The sequence below is a fragment of the Nilaparvata lugens genome, chromosome 1 (assembly GCF_014356525.2).
Source record: "Nilaparvata lugens isolate BPH chromosome 1, ASM1435652v1, whole genome shotgun sequence".
NCBI classification, from domain to species: domain Eukaryota; kingdom Metazoa; phylum Arthropoda; class Insecta; order Hemiptera; family Delphacidae; genus Nilaparvata; species Nilaparvata lugens.
Genome location: NC_052504.1, coordinates 23058901 through 23086765, shown reverse-complemented (window position 1 = coordinate 23086765; position 27865 = coordinate 23058901). Strand labels below are relative to the sequence as shown.

Here is a 27865-nt window from a genome sequence, read left to right as displayed (position 1 = left end):
ATTTACCAATAGGTTGTGTTAAATTCAAGTAGTTCTTCATAAAAGTGGAATGCATACACATAGCCTACCCTAATCCTTGTTGTGTTTGAAAAATGGAACACCTACAAGAGAAGAGTCTGCATTGCAGTTATTTCTACAGTATATTGGTACTTGGAAGACCGGAGGATAGAGGTTGAGTAAAAATGAATCTGCCAATATCCTTCTAAATGTCAAGATAATATCTATCTTTTATTACACATTCGCACATTGAATTAAAACAGGAGACCATTCACATGTTCTTATATATAAACATCAGTCTGACAAATACTTGAAAGTTATATTTTAGATAACCTATGGCAAATTTCAGCTACAATATCATAGGACCAAGACGAATTGGAAAGCTAAGTAATTTTTTCCTATACAATATAGATGAGTAATGAAATGCACTACTATTCAATAATACTTATCAAGTATAATATCCAGTATTGCTTAGACAGCAATGTAATACCAATGATAAACATACTCGTAGTTATTAGTTTGTACTTTTTACATAGATGAAAAAATTTCACCTGTATTTGCATGAAATGCTACAATTCATTGTAATAACGGGTTTTGAACTACGATGTTTCCGTAAAAAGTTTCAAGATACGAATTTCAACACGTTCATCTGGTCAACTGTCTATTTTCTGCAGGCTAAAATCGGTATTAAAACTATTGAGTATTTTATTGCCAGTGGAGTCCGTTACAGAGAGGACTGCATTTCCATGCTGCCGTTCATCGGAGTTTGTATAAGGTTAATGACCAACTTGTTTCATTCCACTTTTGCATTGACGGGATATTCAGGACAGTTTATACACTTCATCGATTCGAAGATAATTCTTATTAAAGATTATTTATCATTTGGAATGGAACTGTTGATCGGCCGCGAATTGACAATGCCCAGTGCTTTGGAGGTTTCCATCAAGTCAGGCCGACTGCCCATGCGCCCCATGGCGTCGGGCCTTGGTATCTCCAATGTGGGCACCCTGGGGTGACGTAGTTCGTCGCCCTTGCGAGGTTCCATGTTGTTGGTGCCCCTGAGGTTGACCATGTCGCCGGCACGCTGATCTGCCATGCTTCCCGCTCTCGATGTGTTCATGCTGTTGACACCCTGTTGTTGTTGTTGTTGTTGCTGCTGCTGTTGTTGATTGCCAATGTCATTGGAGCCCGACGATTTCGGACACGGCATTCTCGAGTTCTCCAGACAGATGGACCTCAGACTCCCCACTCCCAGTTGCCCGCGTGGGTTGCCCACACAGTACGGCCGCGGATTGCCGATGAATCCCATGTCGTGGCCTTTATTATTATGTGGTAAGGGCATACCTGTGCACAATAAGACACCAGTAAGTCAACCACATTTACAATACAATGCGAACGCATGCCATGGCACATTTCATCGATTCAAATGTGGTATTATTTGCACTTCATTTCCCACCACCTCACAACTGAATAGCCTATCCAAGAAACACTCGCTGCAAAATTGAAAAACTATATTCCAGATTTGATATTTGAATGAGATGAAATTGCATTTACTTTCAACAAGTAAATCAACCTGGTAAAGTGTTAACACCCCATTTATGAGCTCCTTTGGCCTTGACCTGTTTAATAATATTTTTTATGGAAAGACAATGGAGACAGGCCATGCTTGATTATGTATATTATACCATTAGAGCTAACTAATGATATGTGGAACTAGAAAAATCGAAAAATTTCAATAGTATGTTGTAGTTGACTCCAAGATTACGCAATTTTCAACATATTTTCGAGGCTTATACGATCGACAAAAATTTCAATATAACTATGAATTATCAGAAATAAAAACCATACAAGAGTGTTTGCAACGAGATTGGTGGTCCAAGTGATATTCATCATTACATGAATGAAATTAGGCTAATAAAAACTTATTAAAAACAGTATTTTTGCCAATCAGTTATGTGGAACGCAATGATCTAGAAACATCTACACATGCAATCGTGCAATTAATTAAGTTGCCAGAATTATTAGTTTCTAAAGAACACTAAGGGCCGGTTTCCGAGCTCGGCATTTAGCTAAGATCTAGACTTTAACTGGCTTTAAACTCTGTAGTCAGAAATTGGCTTTCCGAGTCAGAGCGTTAATGTAGTTGAGGACTTAAATAGACTCTGGAGTTTAGAGATCATGTTAGACCCTAGAGTTTATAATTTCGCCTTCTGAGTGAAGGGCTTATAAGTCCAAGACTTGAATTAGATTATTATTGGACTTAAAACAGCGTGATTTTAAACCCTCGACTGGGGTAGGGTTTAAATTCAAGTTCTGACTTAACTGAGCAAACACAATTCAGTTATTGTTTTTGAGTAGATAGAAAGCCAAATAGATGTCATGGAATACCTAAATTATTTGGATTAGTCCATCTAAATTCATAATTTATAGTTTGCAAGTTTATTTTGGTATAAAGTTCTTCATTATATTATGCTTAAAAAACTAACCTTATTTTACGACTGTATGACATAACCTAGAAATGTTCAAGGAAAATAATACAAAGATTGCCTTGGAATGGCCATCATCACATCTCCCAATGTGAATATTATTAATCAATGGCATATTCAACATAATAATAATATAACAATAATAAATTATTATACCAGTATTTTTCAAAACATACTAAAATTTTTATTCCATAATCAATGGTAAGGATCAATGATAACGTAAAATGAAATGCTTATTTTTTTATTCATATTTCAAAAGGTAAGGTTTGCTTTGAATTTATAGATCTACACAATACAAATAAATCGAAACGTATTTTGACAAAATGATTGTCACAAAACAGTTTGGAGAGCATTTAAATTATCCCGCTGCAATCAGCTGTTTTGCTATAGGCCTAATGCCAACAATACAACAGCAAAATATTGAGAATTTCCCTCATGTTTACTGCCTTAAAGTCCTGGACTCAAATAAGTCGAGAACTCAATAGACCCAGGAGTTTATAACATAAACCCGTGACTCAGAAAGTTGATTTAAACCCGAGAGCTTATTTAAGTCCTGGACTCTGTAAGTCCAGAACTTATAGATCCCGAGCTCGGAGACCAGCCCTAAGAAACATTGAATTGAAATGCTCTTTTGACATAAATTGTTGGAAGTTTGAACTCGAGTGAACATTGGATGCTATCAATAAAAAGTTGATTTAAAAATATAATTGGAGATTGATGTATTTAAATTTAACTGCGATAGAGTAGATATCATAATATTATTGCTAATCATAGTATATTTCTTTCAAAAATGTAATTTATTATTCAATGTTACATGATCATGTTATTCGAACAAAAGTAGTTGGAAAAGTTGGCACAATAAAAAATTCGAGTGTCAAATGAAACGTCATAGTTATGTTTTTAATAAAATGTCACTTTCAGCAACAGAATATAGAGAGAAAAAAATATATTTGCAATTTACGATTAGCCAATGGATATTGGTTTTATTGAAACTCAAGACTACGTGATTCAAAGCTTCAGCTGAAAAAAACCTTATCCTACACCCTAGTATCTTATGTCTTACATTATAATCTGGAACAGAATAATATAACACTACATGTTTGCCCTCTATGGAGTAAAATGATCACTGGGAACCCAGGGACCAAAAGCTGCATTGTAATTATAAGGATGATAAAGCCCATCCAAAGGATAGAAATGATTCAACAATCCAATGAACATGATCTGACGGTTACTTCACATGTTGAGAACACAATTAAGCATTTCATTTTCAGGATAAAAAACTATACATAAAATAAGACTCTAATGTCTAATCTTCAGATGTATCTCTACATCAAAAAGTCAGGTTGTTGATTTAAATAGAAAGAGTGAAGTATTCAAAAATATATTAAAACTTAAAAATAGAATAAAAGATGACAATTGGAATCACTTTAAAAGCTTTATTTCTACCTTATGTTGGATTTATTCATTGTTAAAACGTATCCGATCTTTTTACAAATAAATAATCGCCAGCCTAATTAAAAAATTTCAACATTCGAAATAATTTAAAATTCGCAAGGCATTTTAAAGTTACATTTTTAAATATTACCACTTCCAAGTGATGAACAATAATTTCAATATTTGCAAAATATAAAACAATCGTATCAAACCAAGTCAAGTTAAGTGTGCTAGAAACATACTTTTTCTTGAAAAATGAGCATGCCGTTATTTGTCTAATGTTCAACGGAAACACTTTACTCGTGCAATAGAAAACTACAACAGACAAAGCGAACGTTCCACAGAGAGGGTCATATGAAATAAAAAATTATTCGGAAGGACCTCAAAAACAATAGCCGAAATTTTCAATCACGATAAAATAGTTTATACCTATATGAACAATAGTCTAATAACAATATAGGCCTACATGTCAGTCTTCGTAAGAAACTATGAAAACACTTGTAAATAAACACTGTTAAAAAAGCTGTCAAACTATAAATCAACGAAAAGAACAAACAATAAGAATAAACCAACTAATATGATCAAAAAATACAATATCGTGAAACAAAGAAAACTGGAATTGGAAAATCACTTATGAATTGCAATTGGAGAGGATAATTAAATGGAATTTGAGAAATCTGGTTTCAGTGTTGACTTGTGGGAACAGTGGTTAGGTTGGAGAGCATGCAGTGAAGAGTGTTGAAACAGAAAGCATGCTGTCAGAAGAAATCATAGGGTTGAAGTCGCTTCAAAATGCGTCCAGTTTTAGTACAGAGCAAAACCGGTATACCTGTGATTCGATGCTTGTCGTCGGTATTGACATCATCTCTGGGTGGGTAGTTGGGGGGGTGGCTGAATGGGGGGTTGAAAGGCGTCACGGGCTTCGAGTCAGTTGTTCCGCCTCCAGGGCCGCCTCCGTCTCCGCCTCCACTGCTCCCGCTCACGCCGACACCGGCTCCCAGATTCATGAGCTGCTCGGCGAGGGACTTTTGGTCAAAGTCGGCCTTGGAGATGGGCTTGTCATTGGAGGCTTCACTGGCGCCGACTGCTGCGTCCACACTGGTGGCGGCCGGCGTCAACATGCCGTGGTGCGACGCCTGATGCTTCACCAGGTTGCCGCTCTGTGCAAATGACTTCCAGCACAGTTTGCAGGTGAAAGGCTTGACGCCCGTGTGCGTGCGTTCGTGCCTGTCCAGGTTCGACTGCTGTACGAATGTCTTTGTGCAGAAGCGGCAGTGGAACGGGCGCTCGCCAGTGTGCAGGCGCACGTGCTTTGTAAGGTTCGCCTAAACAATACAACCTACTATCAATATCTTTCTCTACCACATATTCTATACACAAGGTGCGACCCAACAAACTTGTTTTCATTCTAAACATGCATTTAAAATATAATAATAATAATAATAATAATAATGTATGAGTTCCCATGCTTGTCTTCTCAACAATTATTAAGATAATATTAAACAATAAGGCCCCGTTTCACAAAAGCCCGTTTAATTTGCTACGAGAACTAAACAGAGAATGCTTTCTCGAAAAGTGGCATGTTGAATTTTTATCATGATTGAACGCTACTAGAATCAATCATTAAATGCATTTTCGATAAGAATCTTCTCCGATCGGTTCTTGTGGCATTTAATCACGATTAAAATTAAACACGCTTATGTGCAAACGGGCCTATGTATGTTAGAAAAAATAATAGAAGTTGACCATGTGAAGATGAAACAATGGTATTGGATAATGTTACTTTGGAGTTTAAATTAATGTCATGTTTTACAATTATCTAATGCTTAATAATGTTTAAATTTATATAATCTCACAGAAACACTGTGTCAGGAGGTACAATGAATATTTCTGGTACTTAAAAAGTTTAGTATTGGAGGGTAGAGCAATCGAGATGAGGTAGACTTACAACTAGAGTTGGATGATTATTAATGATCAATTCTCGCTTCGAAAGTACCACTTTCGATTACATTCACAGTAAGGTTCTACTTGCAGAATAATTTGCTCTGTCGCACCGTATAAGTTTAGCAATCTAACTCAAACTAAAATTATCTTGTGTTAGATGTATAGATGTATTGTTCGAATAGACAGAAATTTAAAATATCAACTTTCAAGAGTACCAAAGTTATAAATGATAATAGGATTAATTTGCCTATTGTTATGAAACAGTTATATAAAAATTAAACTTAGATTTGAATTTGTTTGAATCCATTAAAGATGGATAATGACTTAATGTGGAAATCATTTGTAGTTCCAAGTCGTGAGTGATACTCATTACTTTCAATTTTACAATTGCCCAACCTTTACAGTTAAAAATTTCAGAGAGATGTGTCAAAGTACTTTGACAAAAATGTATACTTTTATGTTATTTCATCATTATAAAATATGTCATGCATAATCTTCAGAGTAAGCATATAATAATATAGTATTCAGCTATTTCAACGATTTTTAAAACTGAATATTTACCAACAATAATCGAATAAAAAATAATATAAGTAATACTAATAATATAAAGTGTATGAATTAGATGCGTGAGAGGTATGAGGAAAGCGCATCTGGATCATTTGGAATAGGAAGGAGAACAGATAGGGAAGAGAACTCGCAGCAACGTTTCCCGATAGAACCAAGCGGCGATTTGATACTAAATTTTGACTAGAACAAGTGCAATATTTATTAAACTAATCTTCCTTGAACAGACATCCGAATGAGGTATGATGTTTTCTTCTTCAGGTAGGCAGAGTACTCCGATTAAAAAAGGCCATAGGAAGGCAAAATTAAAAAAAAATCATTAGTAAAACCGAACTGGTGCTAGAGAATATCTCACCAAAATAGAGAAAATCTCATTAATTTTATATTTAAAATTTAATTTCAGAATGTTGGTTATAAATTAGTTGCACGGACCACAAAATAGATAAAATATATGAAAATATTGATTTACATAGTACCTGAGTCAAATCGTCAAAACAACAACACTTTTTTAAAGGTACTATGAGTGAGACTATGACATTTAATGTGAAGACAAATTATTATGAAAAATGTTATTTTTGGTTAACTTTCAAGAACATATTATACAAAACTCTTATATAATCAAAACAATCAAGTAATACTAATCACTAAACGAAAATTAGAATTGAAACCTATGCCAATTATACCAACTAATTGAACAAAAACATTAGCGGACCATTGATGCACTGGAACTTGATTAGATTTAACATCATCAAAGTCTTGACACTTCATTAGAAATTTCCCTTATTTTTACATTATCAGTTTTACACCATTCATCAGTAATCGATTTTAACTTTCGTTGTAGCAACTTGGAAAACATTCTCACTTTGATAGTTAATCATTTACTACACTGAAATTCGACAGTTCATTCCAGTTAGACATAATATGAATTTGTGGCATTATAAATTTCAATAGAAACCCACATATAAATAACTCCACGAATCTAGATATCCTTCTACCATAAATCTAAAAACATATTTTTGTCCCATACTACGATGAAATTCATTCAATCAACTAATGGATGCATTTTTCGCGTCAGACTCTTACAGATCAACTTTATCACAACAAAAATATTTTTGTCTTCAGAGTGAAGACCACCGTTTAAACATCAGAAATGTTCCAACTTTGAGAAAATTAAGTACACAAGATAAATTGATTCTTGAATTAAAAGAAAGTGAATTACAATGCAGACGATGAATAAATAGATTATGGGTTTCTGATGAAATAGTTTGGGTTTGTAATAGTGTATGCATATTATTCGAATTTAAAAGCACACGCCACCAGATAAGTAATGCTTATTGGGATAGAAAAAAGGGGGAATGAATGTAGGAGTCAATGACAAAAGATTGGAGGATTGATTATCTTGAGGAGGGATTGTACCTTGAAGGAATGATGGGGCAGATGTAGGTAGAGTAAAAGGAGAGGCATGGAGACAGAAATGATGATGAATGAAGCGCCTGACCTGTTGGGAGAAGCGCTTGTTGCACGTGAGGCACTCGAAAGGCCTTTCTTTTTTGTGCACGGCGCGCACATGTTTGTCGAGGTTGACCTGTTGCGAGAAGCGCTTGTCGCAGATCTCGCACGGATAGGGACGCTCGCCGTTGTGAGTGCAGCGCACATGCTTCATCAGGTTTTGCTGTTCACATCAACACCAAACAAATCCCATCACAACACACACATGACTCACGGATTCAGCCCAGATGGAAGGTGGAAGTCAAACTAAAACTACAGTTATCATTTCACAATATTTGGCATTAATTATTATTAGAGCATAATAGAATGATAAGACTTGGCTGACTACTACTCCCGAGGATCGGAGACTTCGCGAATATTTCCGCCTAGCTTCCTATCAACTGTACGAGTTGGTGTTTCCTTAAAATCTACACTGTCTAAAAATATAATAAAATAATCAGTTCACTTCGGTAAGCAATTGAACAATAAATGTTGAATGGAATTTTCAATTTAATCATAATAATGCCACATATTCATGTTAAGCTTAAAATATACACAATGGATTTTATTGTATAGCCTAATAACTTCTGGAATTGAAATTCTTACAAATAAATTTTCAACTTTTAGCATAATGATAATGGAGAAATTCATTGCAACAGTGCAACAACTTTACAAACACACTCAGATACAAAACACTCTGCATCTCTTGTACTAGAATTAGTGCAATTAGTAGCATAAAATCAAACAATGAAATTACCATAATATAATCTGTAAAGCAATTCTTAGAATTCAGAAAACCAGTAGCTATTTACAAATTGGAAGACAACAATGATGAAGTTGTTGTATCTCATTTTCCAAACACCTTTAAAAATAAAAACACATTTGTGTGTGTGTAGATGACGCGTACATGTACAATATATTCGTACATTCCGTCTTCAATAAAGAGATTGATTGATTAAAAAAAGTTGTTAAACCTAGCACCGTAACACTTTCAAGTCCGTGAGAAATGTTCGTGGTGTCGTACGAGTTGATGAATCGATCACTACCCTCTACCTATCAACAACTGATTAGCTCTAACGTTGACGCCGCTGCTGCAGTTGGGGAAGGCAGGAGTAGTAGAGGGAGAGGGTTGAGGGAGAGTGGAGGGGTGGAGTACCTTCTGGGCAAACCGTTTGCCACAAGTGGTGCAGGCGAAAGGCTGTTCGCCGGTATGTGTTCGCTCGTGATTTTCAAGATTGATGTTTTGCGCAAACGTTTTGTCGCAGTACTTGCAGGCGAAGGGGCGCTCGCCCTTGTGGATGGCGCGGATGTGCTTGTCCAGATTGACCTGTTGCGAGAACGCCTTCTGACACGTCTCGCAGCGGAAGCGCCGCTCCTTGTAGTGCGTGCAGCGCACGTGGTTCTGCAGGTTTTGCTGCCAGTCAAAACACACTCTTCACTACTTACTGCCACCAACATCATCCAAACAACTACATGCCACTAATATAGCTCACGCGCCAAAAAACAAAATTAAAATCACTGAGAAAAGTCTCAAGTTTGAGTTGACTCGAAACATAGACAACCTGGAATACAATATTCTGCAAGTTACAGATACAGAAACAGTCTCAACAGAGACAGGATCAGTCTCAAGTTTGATTTGACTTACAACAGTTTCATCAATCAGGATCGCGGTATTCACGTTTTGCTCAGGTAATAACCCTACAATTATGGATTCAACCATAAACCTAATACACTAAAGATTTTTCCGTGACTTAAAATCTTCTCAAGCTTACTCGACCTTACACTTTGTATTCAAATACTTCAAGTGACAACAGTTTTCAAAAAAAAAAAAAATAATAATACCCATATAACCCTGATTTGCAATATTTCAGCCTTGAATTCACATGAAGAGACATAAAGTAACAAAAACATACTGATTATCATACTGACATCTTATTACTTGTAAGTTCTCCGATTCTTCTATAATTAATGCAGTTAGTATTACCATTACAACCATCTTCGCTCCATTCTAAATAATAGCATTGATTATTATGACAAATAATTCAAATGAGTTAAATATAGTTTGCTAACAAACTGCATGCAATATTTGAAATTTGAATAGGCAACCCAGTATTAGTAATAATATTGTGCTACTAACACATTATATGGGCTATGAAAATTCGTTTCAAGTGAGCGAATTCAATGGAACCAAAAGTTTTGTTTGTCCAAAAATCATGATAAATTTTTTTCTGATAGGAAAAGAGGAAGATTAGAATCAGAAAACATCATCTCACAATAATTTCTGAATGTGATACAAGTAGACACAAATCATCCTAATATCCATTTCAGGTTGAATACTATTGAGTCGCTCGACTGTGACTCGATGAATTCTTCTTTGAAGGGCTTCAGAGTTCCATCTTCGAAACTTCTTTCAAATTATTGAGAACAAAGTAAGAAACTTTTAAAGATGAGATGATAAATCCATGAAATGAATATAATTGAGGAAGTTAATTTAATGAGAGTTGAGTTCTAAGTGAGCGAGTTCCTTAGGAAAATGGCAGTGAACGGTGGGAGAGGGAGAGGTGTGAGAAAGGAGAGGAGTGGGATGGGGGCGGGGGAGCAAGAGTGAGAGTGAGATAGAGTACCTTTTGAGCGAATCGTTTCCCGCACACGTGACATTCAAAGGGTTGCTCTCCGGTGTGAACACGCTCGTGGTTCTCGAGGTTGATCGGCTGAGCAAAGGCCTTTTCGCAAAACTTACAATGGTAGGGGCGTTCACCTTTGTGAATGGCACGAATGTGCTTGTCCAGATTGACCTGCTGCGAGAAGCATTTCTGGCAGGTGTCGCACCGGAAGCGGCGCTCCTTATTGTGAAAGCAGCGCACATGGTTCTGCAGATTTTGCTGCCATAAGAAACAACAACACGTCAACATCCCACACCTCTCTTCAGTTTCACATTGTTATGCAACCATTATTTTCTTCATGAAAACCAATACAGAGTGCACTTGCTTACAATGTTCATTTCGCATAGAATGTAATTTGTAATATGATTCGAAGAACATTTTGGAAAATTGACAAAGCAATTCATTGCGACCCCTGGTAGGAGTTTATAATATGATAGCTAAAGTTATTTTTTGTTATATAATGGTGTTATCTTGAGATTCAGTAATTTTACTGAGACAATAAATTCAAGTTTTTGAAGGGACAACGCACAACATTTCATCTGAATCGATATTAATTTGAACCTTTTCATAACCATATCTTTAAACCCTTTATGAATTAAAATAAGTTTTACTGTATTTTAAATCAAATTAGAAGAGAGTTTACATACTCAACTCAATTTGTTAACACACACTAGTTTTTGATAAAAAATAATACAAACCGTCGAATAATTATTTGAATAAGCAATACTGAAAATAATTGTTCAATTCATCCATATCCTAATATTCTTTCTCATTTGCCATGCTATTCACTTCCCACATATTTCCAATAATGTGTAATTAAGTCTGGATGACCACAGTGCAGAAATTACAATAGTAAGGCGAATCTTGAAAGAAAACAAGTTGAGTAATGGTTTATTAAGAACCATGAACATAAGAGAAATGTTGTGTTCTTAATAAGTGAGAATCATAGTAAGTTTATTATTTATTTAATTCTTTAGAGCCACAAGTAGTTGAGCACAAATAATTCAACTACTAATCAAATTTTGATTTCACCAGGACTTCTTCAGGCCGCACCGGATGAATTCTAGGGTCAGTGCGGTTGTGCTTTGCATACGATTCGAGATCAGATCGTACTCTTGGTGTAATTTTTGTTGGGTAGTGGGATTTGTACATTATTAGGTCAACGAATCCCAGAGGTATGCTTTGCATACAAAATCACTTGGGAAGTAAACTTATTAGCCTGCGGAAGTGTACAATATTTAGCAGGTTAATGAACCCCAGAGGTTACATGCATAACATAGAATGATAGATTAGTTGGTTCACTTGGGGGGTAAAGGGGTTTTGTTTCTACAAGATGAGTTTGTCAAGTTTTTTTAGTCGACAATTCTTCGCTTCAGTCTTCAGTTTATTCTTAGATTCAGTCTGGGGAATTGTCAAATTAGTACTTCACCCATAATATGCTGTCGTGGGGTGGGGTGACCAAAGTATGATCAACTGATCATAGCGCTTGAACCTCCAAAGGGCTATCTTGAATGCTGAAAGGTGTGTTCTTCAACATATTCCGAAATTGTGTAGTCAGGTTTTTGCAATAGTGTTTCAATTTTGAAATAAACAGACTTTTTCTATCTATGGATTTAAGACAAGGTGGGGGAAGGTTGAAGAGCCGCGATCCTGCATGTAATGGAGAATTTTTGTGTTTAATCAGTCGATGTTGAGGACGATTTATATAATTTCTTTTTCTTGTGTTGTAATGACAATTGGATCTGAGAGGTGGACTTGAGTTGTTAGTAATTGGGTTGAGAGTACCTGCTGAGCAAATCGTTTGCCGCAGAGCTCGCAGCTATAGGGCTGTTCGCCGGTGTGGACCCGCTCGTGCTTGTGCAGATTGACGGGCTGCGTGAAGGCTTTGTTGCAGACATTGCACTGGTGAGGCCGCTCGCCCTTGTGAATGGCCATCACGTGCATGTCCAGGTTCACCTGCTGCGAGAAGCCCTTATGGCAAGTGTCGCACTGCAGGGGCCGTTCCCCGTTGTGCGTAAAGCGCACATGTTTCTGCAGGTTTTGCTGTCGGGGCCAAACAATAACATCAGCCATCAACACACAACATCATCTACTAGGCAATCGATGAAGACAAACTGCTCTCAACTGGCAAAACATACTTCAACACATCAAAAAGTATTCAGTAATTCAACCCAACCCAAGTAAGGCTCTAGTTATTGTTGGCCCTCGACAAATGCCTATTGGGAAAACTGTATACAAGTGCAGGATCGAACATTTTCTCAATCAATGCTAGATTGAATGAGGAAGGCTACAAAAGAATGTAGAAACCGGGGAAGGTTTGTAAATAGGAGAGAACCTACCGACAAGCATATCACCAACTTGACACCGGTAAGAGGCCGGTCCAAAACTCATTCACATCACAATCAATCTAGCCCAAGTCGGGCTCTACGTATTGCTCTTCAACTGGTAGGCCCATGATAAATGCCTATAGGGAGAACTGTGGAGTGGAGAAACAAAATTTGTGTGAAACATCAACCTCTGACCAAAACAGAAACAGAATTATTATTTGAAAATATGACTTAAGATAAAGCGTGGCGAATACATTTCTTGTCACAACCGAATAGACTAATGATATCATTGTTACAGAATCGACATAATGAAAAATTATTTCAACTGTTCTTTGTATCTGCACTGTGGTATCCTTGTCTCACACGTCATCTACAATAGATCCAAGGTTATTTGAATGACAATTCATTGTTGAGTACAAAAAATCAAGATGTTGATTACTTTAAATTCAAGGTAGGTGTTTTTTGTATTCTGTAAATACTTCAAGCATTCCAAATGACAAGCTAACACTTGATCTTTACAAGAGCGTTTTTCACTTAATCGATCATACTATATAAAATATAACACTTCAAGGTAATTCATTGTTTTATGTTCGAGTCTTTCAGCTAGGGTAAATACTAATATACACAGCTTATCCAAATTATTCATTCAAACAAGCATCTTTCACGATAAAACGATGAAGCATATTATCAATCATTGTTTTCAGTTTAGGTTGTTTAGATAGAGAAACAACTTTGATATAATAGAAGTACATATACAATATAGAAAAATAATTATTCTATGTGAATATTAATAGTCTCTTGTTAAAAATGTATCAATAAAAAACCCTTAATGGTAATTTTATATATCAAAATCGTACAATACCTGATTGGCAAATTTTTATTGAGTAACTCAGGTTGATTTTCCACATTATTTTTCATGATCAAATCATCATAAGTTTTATTGCGTTAATTCTTCAAGTTTATTCCCTAGCAAGTGTGATTCTCTAGCAATATTGCAATTTTAAGAGCAATACTAAAACATAAAGAGTAAATTGTAGCATCTATAAGCAGATGAAAAATTTCAAACGAACTTTGGGGAATGTCAAGTAGTTTACGATAAAATTCAGTAGACATCTTCATGAGATTTTTTGACTTCACTTTAATATTCATGCCTTACAAGCTAAATTTCATGAGAAAGGATTGCCGAAAATGTATTTGTTAAGGAAACACCAACAAACTTACTGCTTGACATACAAGCTGATAATTTTAAAGTCAATCACGTTAAGTTCATCATAAAGACAAAAAAGAATAAATATCACTTCCACAATCCAATTCGTAAATTAAAATGATAGACAAGATGAGGAAAATGTGAATGCACAGAGGTTTTAAAACTTACAGTCATGTGAAATGCAGAATAAGTGAGAATGTTTCAATAATTTTGTACTCCATTCATGCGAATCAATAATTATTATTCTTGGAAGAAAATATATCAATTGAAATAGACGACATTTCATACTCTACATTTGGAAAAAGACTGTATTTGGGAATCCAGTCTTGAAAACAAAACTATCGTTTGTAGTCAGAATTTTTCCATCTCTAAAAAGAGATGTCTTGCTGGCATGAATATCGAGCTATAAAAGTGATTGAGACATCACAAACATCGTAAAATCATGGTTGATGAACAATATCACAGCTATCCAATCTTAGTTTTGAAGGTTCAAACATAGACCATTATAGTACTTTGAATGAATAAATTATAATTTGAATAGCAACAAACCCGTGAAAGGTTTTTAAAAATGATCACCCAATTAGAATAAGTATCAAGTAAATTTGAATCTATAGTGAATGAAAATTATTACAGATAAAATTAGAACACAATAATGCTCACACAAAAATTCAAGGAGCTTTAGAAAAATGTACTACAGCAAGATTTGTAACAGTTTTACAGCCATCAGCAGTAGCAGTCTTAACAGATTTGTCAGAAACTTCCACTTTTACAATAAATGCCTAAGAAACCTAAATCTGCATGTTTTAATTCAAGACTAGAATAAGAAAAAGTCCAAAATAATGTAGCCTAAAAAAACCAGTAGCCTATCTTAATATCAACATAGAACTCGAAAAGAGTTCTAATAACGATGTTATTTTAGTCCTTAAAATATGGCTTTATGGACAAATTGTTAAATTTAGATAGAATATTACAAATAATGTATTTAACTTCAAGAATGATTGTCTATTTGTAGTACATGGGGGTCTTCAGTATTTTCTCTTCTCTCAGGTATGATTTGCAGGGATCTAATAATAGATTGAAAAAATTGTCTTCATAAACTACTGAAACAAGAAAATCTCCCATTGTCTCTGCTCTCAGGTTTTATACCTTTGCAAGGATAATTTCTCTACTACTAATAATTAGATACTCGGTTAAAATTTGTCATCATAAACTAATGAAACTAGAAAATCTTCAATAATTGAAGAAACAATATTATTATTGACTCTTAGGTATATATATATATAAACCTTTGCAGGGATAATTATATTCCTCTACAACTGAGATGTAGAGATGTGTTGAGATCCTCAATAATTAGATAGTAAAGTGAAAAAAATTATCTTAATAAACTACAAAATTGCACAACTGATCTTCAAGATTATTAAGTTTATATCTGCTTTTAGTAAATGTATGGAGAAAAGATAGCATAAGAAGATAGTCCACGGTATAGGTCGTTTATTTCCCAAATTTCAAGCCGATTTTTTTTGTCAACTGGCTATTATAACTGTTTTATTGGGGTAAGAGTGTATGAACGACTCAGTATGAGATACTACCAGTGTCACATAGCTTCATGAAAAAGAACTACTGAGACTATCGGCTTGAGTTGAAAGTAAAATTTGGGACATAAACGCCCAATACCATGCTATATATTCTTAAGCTATCTTTTCTCCATGGTATATGGTAATGAATTATTACATTATCTTCATAAATAAACTGCTGAATTTAGATATCTGGACAGTCACGTAACTGAACATCTAGTTCGTTGATATTGTTTAGTGAATTGGGCAATCATTTCGGAAACACTGTTCAACATTTCAGATGAATGAGAATGGGAAGGTGGTTGGGTGTTCATACCTGCTGTGAAAAGGCCTTGCCGCAAATGTGGCACGAGTAGGGTCGCTCGCCAGTGTGCACTCTAATGTGCTTGGTGAGGTTGGCCTGCTGCGTGAAGCCCTTCATGCAGGTCTCGCAGCGATAGGGCCGTTCGCCCGTGTGCGTTCGCACATGCTTCCACAGGTTCGGCTGTTGTGTAAACGTCTTCAGACAGATTTCGCAGCGAAACGGACGCTCGCCCGTGTGGATCCGCTCATGTGTCACCAGATTCACCATCTGCAATCATTACCACACCAATAAGTAAAACAGTTCATCTGCAAGCAACTAACTCATAAATTTCACATTACATTCGGGGATAAAAAATAATCCACTTACTTATTGGTACATGCACAAATAATAGAATTACTGGGTGAGAACAGAACAAAAATATTACTCTCCCAAATTATGATACATGACATGTTCCAAATCAGGGTTATTCTTTAAAACATAAGTCTAAAAATGTCATGTCTGAAAAACTCGAGTCTAATCTTCAGTCCAAAAATAAATTAACCAGAAATGTTGAATTAAGATGATTATGATGATATTGAGTGCCGGGTTCACAAAAGCCGGTTTAATTTTAATAGTGATTACTTTCATGAGAGCCAATCAGAGGAGCATTCTTTTCGAGAAAGCCTTCTTTTGAAATTAATCAGGATTACGATTTAACCGGCTTTTGTAAAACCGGGCCCAAGAGTTTCAAGTCATAATTGGAAACTTGAATGATATAACTGAACTTCCCGAACATCTAATATTTCATTCTTGATTTAGGTATAATTGTATCAGTATTTACTGGTTAATCCAAACATAACTGGAAAGAATAACATATAGAAATATGAAAATCGTATCAGAAATCTGCCTATCAAGGTTCAAATAGTGACTCAGATGGCGATTTGTCAATTTAACAATTAGTTTGATTGAATGATTAGAATATTTGTTTGCTGAAGTAAGAATCAACCTGCGAACATATCCATAAAAATTTACTTCTCAGTTTCAACTACAATAAATTAAAATAATTCTGTCATTTCTTCAAACACAACAACACTTTGCCATAGTTATAATAGAAATATTCAAGACTCTCTCAAGCTGTTAAAGATTGTAAGTTTACTCTAGGTTAAGAGGCCTTCCTTGTTGTGAGATGATTTCAATACAGAAGAGCTCCTAGATTTGAACAACTTTATGCTGTTGCAAAATCTGTCAAGAATTATGGTTTTGGTTCATATTTGGTGACATTTTTATGTAATTATTCCAAAGCTAATGTTTGAAACTGAATTGAAGTTTAATAATACTTGAAATTATCACTTATTGTGATACAAGTTGTGATAACAAGTCTCTTCAATTAATACGAAAATCTACCACAATATTATATCACCTAGAGTGAAAGTGTAGTTGATGAGACAATCTTATGCACAGCACTTGTTTTACTCATGAAATTTTTCCTATTTCCTATAGATATAAATAATATAATAGAAGATACATAGATATCTTTGATATATATAGAATATACACTGACCTGTGAGAAAGACTTGAAGCAGACTTTGCAACGATAGTCGCCATGGCGGACCGGTTTGCGCTTGATCTGCAGCTTGGGGTCCTTGCCGTCAAGAGAGGAGGGCTGGCCGCCGCCGCCGGAGCCACCCGACGTCTGCGAGTAGACGTCTGTGCACACGTCAACCTCGACCTCCACCTCCTCCTGGTTGGCGCCGCGGTATATCACGCGGCTGGTGCCGTCGTCGCGACGGTTCACGGTGCCTGCAGACGACGACGCAGACACCACCGGCAGAGAGCCGGCTGCCGTGGTGGGCACGCCCTGCGAGCTGCCTGGCGGGGTGCTTGTGCCCACGTCCACCAGCTGTGAGCCTCCTGGAACGCCACCACTGTGGCCCGTATTATGCCCCGTACTGTTGTGACCCCCAGTACTATGGCCGGTATTATGTCCCGTACTATTGTGCCCGCCAGTACTATGTCCCGTACTGTTGTGTCCCCCAGCGGTATGCGCCGTACTGTTGTGACCGCCAGCGCTATGCCCCGTACTGTTGTGACCCCCAGTACTATGGCCGGTACTATGCCCCGTACTGTTGTGCCCCCCACCGCTGTGCCCCGTACTGTTGTGCCCCCCACCGCTGTGCCCCGTACTATTGTGGCCCACCACATTGGGCAGCACACTGTTGTGCACCCCTGGCACATTGGGTATGCCGCTATTATGGCCGACCGTGTTGCCGCCACTCAGAATGAATCGATACACGCCCGTCGAGTCAGCGCGCAAAACATCTTCCAAGTTTTTCCTGGCCACTTTTTGCGCGCTGTCGAAGTAATTCTCGAACAAACGCCCAGCTTCTTCCGCCATCATGTATTGCATGCAATGTCCAACACTACACAATTAATCTATCAAGTTTACAAACACTAAAATTACACAAATAAAGTTTTTCTATATCATATCTTATATTTAAAAAAATATTTCTCTATGAGGCTTTTGAAGCTGCAGGAAACTGTTTGATCACTCCGTCCAATTTCATTTTGAATAGTTCGCTTTTAATAGGGTCGCCCAAGTTCACAACTGGATTCTTCACAACATATTCTACATAAACCTGAAAATAGAATTCAATTTGTTAGAAACAAATTTTTATAACAGAAACGCTCTAGAATTAATTTTGAAAAGTAATATTAAAAAGAAAAGTAGTTCTTAACATATTATAATCAAAGGATTAGCAAATAGCAGCAAGTGTAAAAACGGATGTACTTTTCAATGAGATTCACTTCTCTCAGTAAGATTCTCTCGACTCTAATTTAATTCTTCAACTCAATTGTTTTTCAATTGTATATTCTGAAGTTCAATAGTGTAAAGATTGTTGATAGAATTCGATGGATTTCTATATTTTAAATTAAAAAAGAAATGCCAGTGTTAAATTCTGAGAAAGCATTTGGTGAGAAGCTTCTTAAGTTAAGAAGTAAACTGGTTAAATTAAATTGATTTTTCAAGAATTTATAGTGAAAAAGCAGTGTGACAAGGTATCTTTACAAGAAATTTTTCATTTGATTCATAACTTGAATATTTTGTATCTCAATTCTATTGAAAAGATGTATGCATGCTTGATGCTTTAACATAGATAGTTTCAAAATAAAAAAAAATTATTACTTTAGAGACTTTAAAAATCTTAATTTTGTTAGGGTTTGAAGGATTTTGATAGTTCTAAAGATTGAAGATGAAGGTGACATTCGAATAATAATGGTGAACAGATAAAAAGAAAAATACACATACCTTACTGTAGATCTGATGGAGCAAATCTCTCACGTTTTGAGCATTCACGTCCGTGTTCAGAACGAATTTCAAACCAGTGGGTGTCTCCAAATAATGCAGTGCGTATTTATTTGTTTTGTAGCACACGAAACCTTTCTTTGTGTCTAGAGGAGAAATCTTACTTACAAATGATTTGAGCGAAAACAACATTCCATACATCAGTTTCGCTTCCTGAAAATGAAACAATTTTTCTGAAACTATGAACTATTTATTTAATTTATTTACAATGCAAATAACACATTGTAATAAAATTGAAAGATAAACTAGAAGAGGGATATAATATTGACTAGCATTATTGACAAAATACCTGGTTTTTTTTATTTCAATTTCGAAAAAAACTGATATTTAAGTGACATGAAAGTGGCTTGCAAGACTGATAGATATTACAAAATCACAACTTTATAATTTTGATTCGTTGATCTAGCCAAATTGACAGTTGTAATGTAGGAAGGATGATAGCCTTTTTAAAAGCTTTAGGCTTGTGGCATGGGACGGATGATGATGAGATATAAGTGGACCTACAGCTTTCGGTGGGTTCCGAACCATATTCATAAATGATATTTACAGAGGTTGGCCCTACCAGTAATAAACTCCATCTTAGTTTTAGTCTAAGAAAGAATTAAAATATTTTTTTCTGAGAAAAAATTTTTTTTGTAAGTCATTGCCAATATGCTTTCATAGAGAATATAATTTAAACAGAGAATAATCTAATGAAATTAATGATAGAGAGCAATAATTGGAGAGATAATAATTAAATTGTCTACTAGATTGAAAAATCTAAAAAAAACGTTACATATTTTTTGATTCTTGATCTTCAGAATTCTTGCATTTCCAAGCAAAAGTGATGATCTGAAGGATAAATAATACTTAAATTACTTTAGAATTTGAGATTAAAATAGTTGACTATAATAATGATATTTGAAGACTGAACGAGTCAAGTCGTTCAGAGCGGTTAAGCTAGCCAGATATATAAGCATTCACTTATATAAGGTTTTATTCCATTTCTTTGCATAAAAAATAACTTTAATAGTTTCATCATAAAAAATACCACGGTACAACCAACAGTAGCTTGCAATAAGTCTTGAGCTCAGATGCCCAAAAACAAGTTGAATTTTAACCATGATTTAATTCTATAAGAACAAATAAAAGAAGCCCACTTTCCAGAAAAGTCTTCCTTGATTGGTTTTCGTGGCATTTGATAATGATCAAAATTCAACAGACTTCTGTGTAACCGGGACTCGGAATTGATTCAAATCTCTTTAAAGCAAACTCTTTAAAGTTTAGTTGTGTAATTTCTTTGAATAATAAGTGCAGAGGAAGAGTACGTTAATTAATTTATCCCTAATTGAAATAATTACAATGAATGAATTACAATATTTTTACTGTTTTTATGAACCCTTCATTTATATAAAGGGTCTATAACCCTTATAGACCTTATTCTACCTAAAAGAAAATGATTTAATTAGACATAACAAGAGCGCATTTGCCAGAGGATGAGATATTTTTGTGATTACCACAAGCATAATCTAGCCTCAACTTATTCAGCTGTTATCCTTGATGATATTAGTGAGATAAGAAAGAATAATAATACACTAATTTTTCTTGAAAAAGAATTTACATGAAAAAGAATATGAAGATATTGTTTAACAGTATGACTGCACATGATAGAGCTAAATTTGTGTTCTTACTTTATAAAATACTTTACTCTTCTCCAATGTTTCATGTTTTTCTTCTTCAAGCGAACAAGTTTAGATAGATATTATAATAATATTGATAGTTTCTGTCTCACACTTGAAATAATAAGATTATTTAAAAGAATTAACTTATTCTTTTTGAATAATTGACTGATCATCAAAAATGTTTATGAAAAATACAATGTAATTAATTGTAAATCAGCTGTTTTTAATGCTAGTTATAATGCCCATAGTATCATTATATAATTTTCATAAAATATTGTAAACAGTTCAAAATTTAAAAAAATTAAATCTTTCAACTTAATTTAATATTTAAAATAAAATCAAGTAGTATAGGCCTTGAGAAAATATTATTATTACTACATTTTGATATTTTAGCAAAATATTTTTAATACCTACAAGCACAATAGGGACAGCTGGAAAAAATGAAATTTGTTTGATTTGAAAAATAAATTGGCTTTTGTGCACCCTTTTTGGTCAAAAGTGTACCTGCAAACCAAGAGACTGATAATACATCAGAAATATTTCCGCGCTCAGAAGTATATAGCTTTTAATTAAAAATGGAATGCACAATCATTTCTTTCTGCTTTCTGTCAATCTATTAAAATAGATAAATGATAAATGAAATGAGATTGTTACGATCAAGTTTGATTAGTACTAAATTAAAAATAATTCATGAAAGAATTAAATAATACTAAGTCCATCTTGGAAAAATAACTCTATTACTATAAATACTCAACAGATTAATTTTAAAAGATATTGCATTCAGCGAAATGGCAGAGATAGATAGATGATTAGTTAGTTAACATCATAAAGCTACAATAAACTAACATAGAATAGTCAATGTAGTTGGAAATAATAATATATCTCACCTCTTCTCTTGTTATACCAGAAGATTTCAAGCGATTCCATTCTGCGTAGTATAGTAAGCAACCAAACTTATCAAATATATACAGATTGTGAATAGTCATCTCTACAAGCTATTCAACAACTGAAAAAATAGAGAACTCATTTTATACACTGTCTTTTGCAAGTGAAAACTAATCCAATATCAACAATAACTTGAAAATGGCTAATGGAACAATAATTCACTGTTGTGAAATCATTACTAAGGGTTATTTTTAGCCCTGTTACCCAATTTTTAATGTCATTTATGAAACAAAATTTTAGTTGTTCAGGGGATGTGAGGTTTGGCGACCTCTGAGATCACAAACCTGTTGTTCTATAGTGAAAAAAAGATTCCATACATATGACTACATTCACACAGAATGTTACACAACTCAAGGATAATCAACTCCCACTATAAAGTTCAGGTAGGGCTACTAACTTTGAGACAAAAAATTTTTACTGGAAATAAATGGCCACACACTTACAATAGGGTAACAGGGCTAAAAAATCACCCTGTATCATACTCGTATCACATTCAGCCACCAGTGGGTCGACAGATTAAAGCGGAGAGCGAAAGTAAAGCTCGCTGGGAAACCAGGAGATTTATAGCCTAATGAACCAGGATGAGACACCAGGATGGGTTGCTGGGCTAGCGACTCGAGCGAGGGGACGCCAAAATCTGGTGGTCGGTCGCCAAAATCAGACGATCCGGCTGTGACGCTAAAGTAATGAACGTAATAAGAACTAAAACCCTTCTCAACACTTGTCGATCCACTGGTTGCTGTATCAATGCAATATTTCAATTCAATGTATTCAATCACAATACATATCAATGCACAAAAATAAACAACCTTGATCACCCTACAAAATAATTTATCAGATATTTATAGACATTTTGGTCAAGAATAACATTCTTACACAGATAATCTCATTCACAGCATGTTCAATCATCAGCTAGAAAGTGCTCTACTCTCCCTAACAAGAAAAATACAGACTCTCCCTAACAAGTAAAATACAGACTCTCCCTAACAAGTAAAATACAGAGTGCTATTGAGCATGGTGATACTCATTGCTCTCACACTATGTCTGTACTTACTCAGACTGAGTAAGTCTTTAGCTTTTATGCCTCACCGCTTATTGATTGGAAATGATAATAATAATAATAAACACTTTAGTGTTTACAAGTTTGTGTTTCTTCAATGGTTCTAATATTTTTTTTAATAACTCAATAGTATTAGTTTCAAGTGGTAATTGAGTGAAATATTACTTATCAATTTATTAATTCAAGTCATCCAAATTCAAAATTTATAGTTTTCATTCTTATTTTGGACTAAAATTTTATAAAAATTGTACACGTAAAATTCTAACCTTATCTTGGACTTTGTCACCTAAAAATTTGGAAGAAAAATAGCACAAGGACTACCTTATTATTTTATCTTCTAATTTTATTGCATTAGTGTCATTGGCATTGTAAATGAATACATAAAACAAATAAGTTAAATAAATAAATCTAGAGAAATTTCCAACTGTCCGGGGTAAAACTTAAAATAAGTCAAGAGATACTTGAAAAACAGGAGGCAAGTGGTTTTACTTGAGGGAGCCACAGTGTTAGAAGTGTCATCCTGCTCATGAATGATTTTCCTCACAGCCAGGGATCCATCCTCTTCGCAGGCACCACACTGACTGCTGACTGCTAAGAGCATAAACCAGACAGCTGAACAAAGTAAACACCTGGTTTACAGCAAATAAGACGAAGCTGAATGAGTAAGCCATTGTAAGCCACTTTTGAAGGAACGGAGGATCCTCAGCAAAAATGAACAGTATATCCAGTCCTCCCCTACTGTATGTAAACTTGTACATGTACAAGACTAACCTTATCTTGGACTGTGTCCAAATTTGGAAGAAAAATAGCACAAGGACTAGTACTACCTTATTTTTTTATCTACCAATGTTATTACATCGATAATAGCAGAGTTTGGCATTCAGATGGGTCTGAGACACGGAGATGCCCTGTCAGGCACTCTTTAACCATGTCTTGGAAAGAGCAGTCAGAAATATAGGTTTGAATGCTGGGGGTACGCTGCTTACTAGAATGGCACCGTGCCAATGATGTGGACATCTTAGTCCGAAGGGAGGAGGATCTGATTGAAAGTTTCAGAAAATTGGAGGAAGAGTCAAAAAAGCAGGTTTGGCGGTCAAAGGATGTGAGACTGTGTACAACTGTACGTGAGGATGACTAGAGACCAGAGAAGGATACCTGAGAGCTCGCAGCTTGCACTGGAAGTATCTTGGATCTCTGATCACTAACAAAATTGAAAATCAAATTGAAATTAAAGAGAAAATGAAAGCTGGAAATAGGGCATACTTCAGCCTACAGAGAATTTTTAGAATCAAGGCTTGATAGCTGAAGCAGTAACATTAACATTTAAGGGACAGTGCTGCGACCAGTGAAACATGGTTTTTGACAATTTGGGTTGTTGATAAGATGCTGTTGAATAGATGGGAGAGGAAGATCATATGAAGAATTAATGGGACAGTGCTACAGGCTAATAGGTGGCGACTCAAAAAATGACGAACTCTATAATCTGTTTGGGCAACCGTGCATTTTTACAGAAATTAGAAGAGCTAAAATTCGTTGATTGGGCCATGTGGAACAGATGCCGGAAACCCGTACAGGGGGACATAGAAAACAAGGTCGACCACGCAAGAGATGGCTGGACGACGTAGAGGCAGGATCTTCAATCCTTGGGCGTAAGGAGGTGGAGACAACGAGCACAGGACAGAGATGCATGGAAAATGCTTGTGGAGGAGGGCTCTCCAAGGGCCGTAGAGTCAATGAGTAGTGGTAGTAATCTTATCACAGCATCATAAATTAAAAACAATTAAAACTGCTTCCGAAAAGAAACTACATCCACAGATACAACAATCGCCATGCTGCAGATTTGGTATTTTGCAGTTTTTCTGAGATGTTTTGATAAACTTCTAATGGCTTTGAGGGATATGTCGCGTACAAGATTCTACATTCTCATCAAAGAATGTACCAGAAACCAATTTATTTTTTAGACTTTGGCAGAATTGGCTGTGGAGTCACTATTTTGATTACTGTTTTCCTGACACAGTATGTCTGTTACGACGCCCCATTCAAGGACGACGTCAATAAGTACTATCAAGTACCTGTGAATCATCATGTATTGACGCCCACTCAAGTTGCAACAATTTACACTCAAAGTTATTTCACAATTTATGAATTTTTTATCTATATAATAGAATGATCTCAATTCTTGAGAGAAGGTACAACAGGTACAGGTAACTACATCATACCATATAATAAGGATAGAAACCCGGAACCGATTTTTCTCTATAATCAAATACATAACTTTCTTTTCAGCTAAACTTTAATTTATTGTTCGAGTAAAGATAAGACTAGGCGCGGATCGCCCCATATTGCTGCCCCCCCCCTTTCCAAGTGGTGTTTAAAAATATGTTGAGGGGGCAGAAATAAGTATCATAACTTTGGCATTTGAATTAATAAATCCCAAAATCTAATATAAAAAATAAAACTCTTAGAAGCTGATTTGATTAAAAATGTCAACAATTTTTGAACAGGGAGAGTCGAACGGGATGGGAATTACCGGAAGACTATCTCATTCGCCCCCTCCCACCAGAAGATCAGAGGCCTGGCCTACGACGACTGCCCTATGCCTAAAATGTCATTTCTGTGAGGCACTGTCAAATTTACAAAGAAGTAAAAATTTCATTTATGAGGACTGGGAAAGAGGTGGCGATCTAGCAAATCTCTAAAATAGGATCTAGCCTTTTATTTTTAATGAAAGATCTCGTAGTACGTGGCGATGAACAATTACTTTCTATACTACTATTTAAGTAGACGCAAGGTTAGTTCATTTCAAGTACCTACATTAAATACGATAGATTGTAGACATTCAACTTACATGCTTAAAAAATAGACTAGGTTTAATTATTAAATCCGATAAATTCAAATTAAACTTCTCTCTCAACTCGTAAAATATAATAAAATACCGGCAATAATTTCTTCAAGTTGAATACGGTATACACAAAGGCAAACAAAAAAACAAAAAGATTAGCTTTCCGAAAGCTTCAATGCTGGCTAGGGAGGAAGGGATTCTGCCTACTGTCATTTGGCTTCATGAATGTTGTTATTCTTCTTACTCTTGCTGACTATCTTGACCAAAATACAGAGAAATGTCATACAAAAGCAACAGAATAAAATAACCTCTAGTAAATACACTTGTATTGAATATTAAATGAGAATTGATCTAAAAAAGAACAACGAAACCCCTTTTAGTTTCTGACAGTGGAGTAAGTATACAATACAAATCAATAGTGTAATATCATGCATCATTCAATTAGATTAATCAATCTGAAGTTTCCAAACGTACCTAACATTGCAGAAGTGAAAAAATAATAGAAATATTTATTATTTTAATTGTTCTTCTTATCCTTCAAAAACTCCATCAAGTCACAAACAACGAAGCGAGGAAGCAATGAATTCTCGTCAGGCTGGACATAGAAGTTAGAACTGGTTATTGTTTTTTACAAAAAATATAGAAATATAATAAGCATTATATTATCCATTCTTCATTAAAATGCAAAGCCAGTCGACAAAACCTCTGTATTTTATTGTGGTGATATTTTTTTCTTAATAACAGTACTTTGATGTCCACATCTCAAAAAATTATAACCTACAAAAATACATGAACAGAGTTTATAAACCTCAAAATCGTTGATGAGAGAATTATACAATTTTTTATTCAAATTGAAGCATAAAATGAAATATTTGGAATTACAAAATAACACTTATAAATATTTAGCTCAAGAGCTGTATTTATTGATTTCTGCACATTATGCATATCTCTTTGGAATTGGCGCCAATTTCAAAATTTCTGGCGTCGACCCGTCCGCAAGCCATCAAACAGCAGAAGAATGCAGAACCTACCGCAGTTTTTTAGTAGGTAGGTCTATTTTTGGAAAGTTGCAAATTCTCTCAGTAAATAATATTAGTACTGTTATTGAATTGTCATGTAAAATAAATCATCTTTAAAAGAACGGTTCTATTTCTATTTTTTATCAAGCAGTTTTATTTTTACGGTTAATTTTATTTAAATTCAACATTCAAAGAAATTTTTTTTGCTACCTATTGATAGTCACATACAGTACCGTACGGTACTGAACTAATATTATTAATGCTAAAATATGAAAATAATGATAATGCTATTGAAATAAACTGTTCTCCTTAAATTGATCAAATTAGAAGCACAAAGACAGAGGTCAGTAGAATCAATGCATTGATTTTTTAAGATAATGATTTTTTTGAGTAAACGGCCTACTTAAGCCTATATGAACAATCGTTTAATAACAAATATGCTACTCGCTATGCTACAACAAATATTGAAATCGATATAATATAAAAAGACCAGTTCCCAGTAGATCCTATTTGAAAGTTATTCTAGATAATTAAATTCATCCTACACAAAGTATAACCAGAGACAACTGATACGCTATCTTTTCTAACTGTATAACATAATATTGACAACAATACCAGATAGAAGTGGGTAAATTCCTTCTCATTCACTTTGCAAAATTCAAGTTTTACTTAAAGTGAATAAGCAGCATGATTAGAGGATGGTATTCTGGATCACCTCGCTTTGTTTGTGTAGTATCATATATTTCCTGAAATTTTCTACAGATTATGGCAATTACCAATAAAAACACTTTTTGATAAAACGGCTTCTCTGATAGGTTCTCGTGGAATTAATCACGATTAAAATTTAACCGGCTTTTGTGCAACCGACACAATAAAATCACCTCAAAGAGGATTTCCTATTCCTACAGACATATACCTACTCCTGAGTGATAAAAGACTACATCTCAAAGTAAATTTTCAACTTCTTCCAAGAAATTCTAAATTATCGCAATTTTCCATGTAAATAT

At 35.0% G+C, this 27865-nt stretch overlaps 1 protein-coding gene across 11 annotated transcripts; it reads right to left on the bottom strand.

Moving 5' to 3' along the window:
• Positions 1–203: 203 nt before the first annotated feature.
• Positions 204–26535, bottom strand: LOC111047024 (trafficking protein particle complex subunit 1). 11 transcript variants are annotated; one of them, XM_039422512.1, is made up of 10 exons: positions 26314–26442; positions 21880–21998; positions 19275–19484; positions 17529–18603; positions 16001–16255; positions 12362–12619; positions 10538–10795; positions 9070–9327; positions 4747–5242; positions 204–1341 (listed from the first exon to the last, which is right to left on the bottom strand). In XM_039422512.1, the coding sequence occupies exons 4-10, from the start codon at positions 18372–18374 to the stop codon at positions 869–871; spliced, it is 2844 nt and encodes a 947-aa protein (XP_039278446.1). In that variant the 5' UTR covers positions 18375–18603; positions 19275–19484; positions 21880–21998; positions 26314–26442; the 3' UTR covers positions 204–868. The 11 variants fall into 11 exon arrangements, with proteins under 11 accessions (XP_039278446.1, XP_039278457.1, XP_039278452.1 ...); XM_039422523.1 differs by lacking the exon at positions 9070–9327 and adding an exon at positions 7924–8097 and having other exon boundaries at positions 26314–26431; XM_039422518.1 differs by lacking the exon at positions 26314–26442 and adding an exon at positions 25846–26232.
• Positions 26536–27865: the final 1330 nt, after the last annotated feature.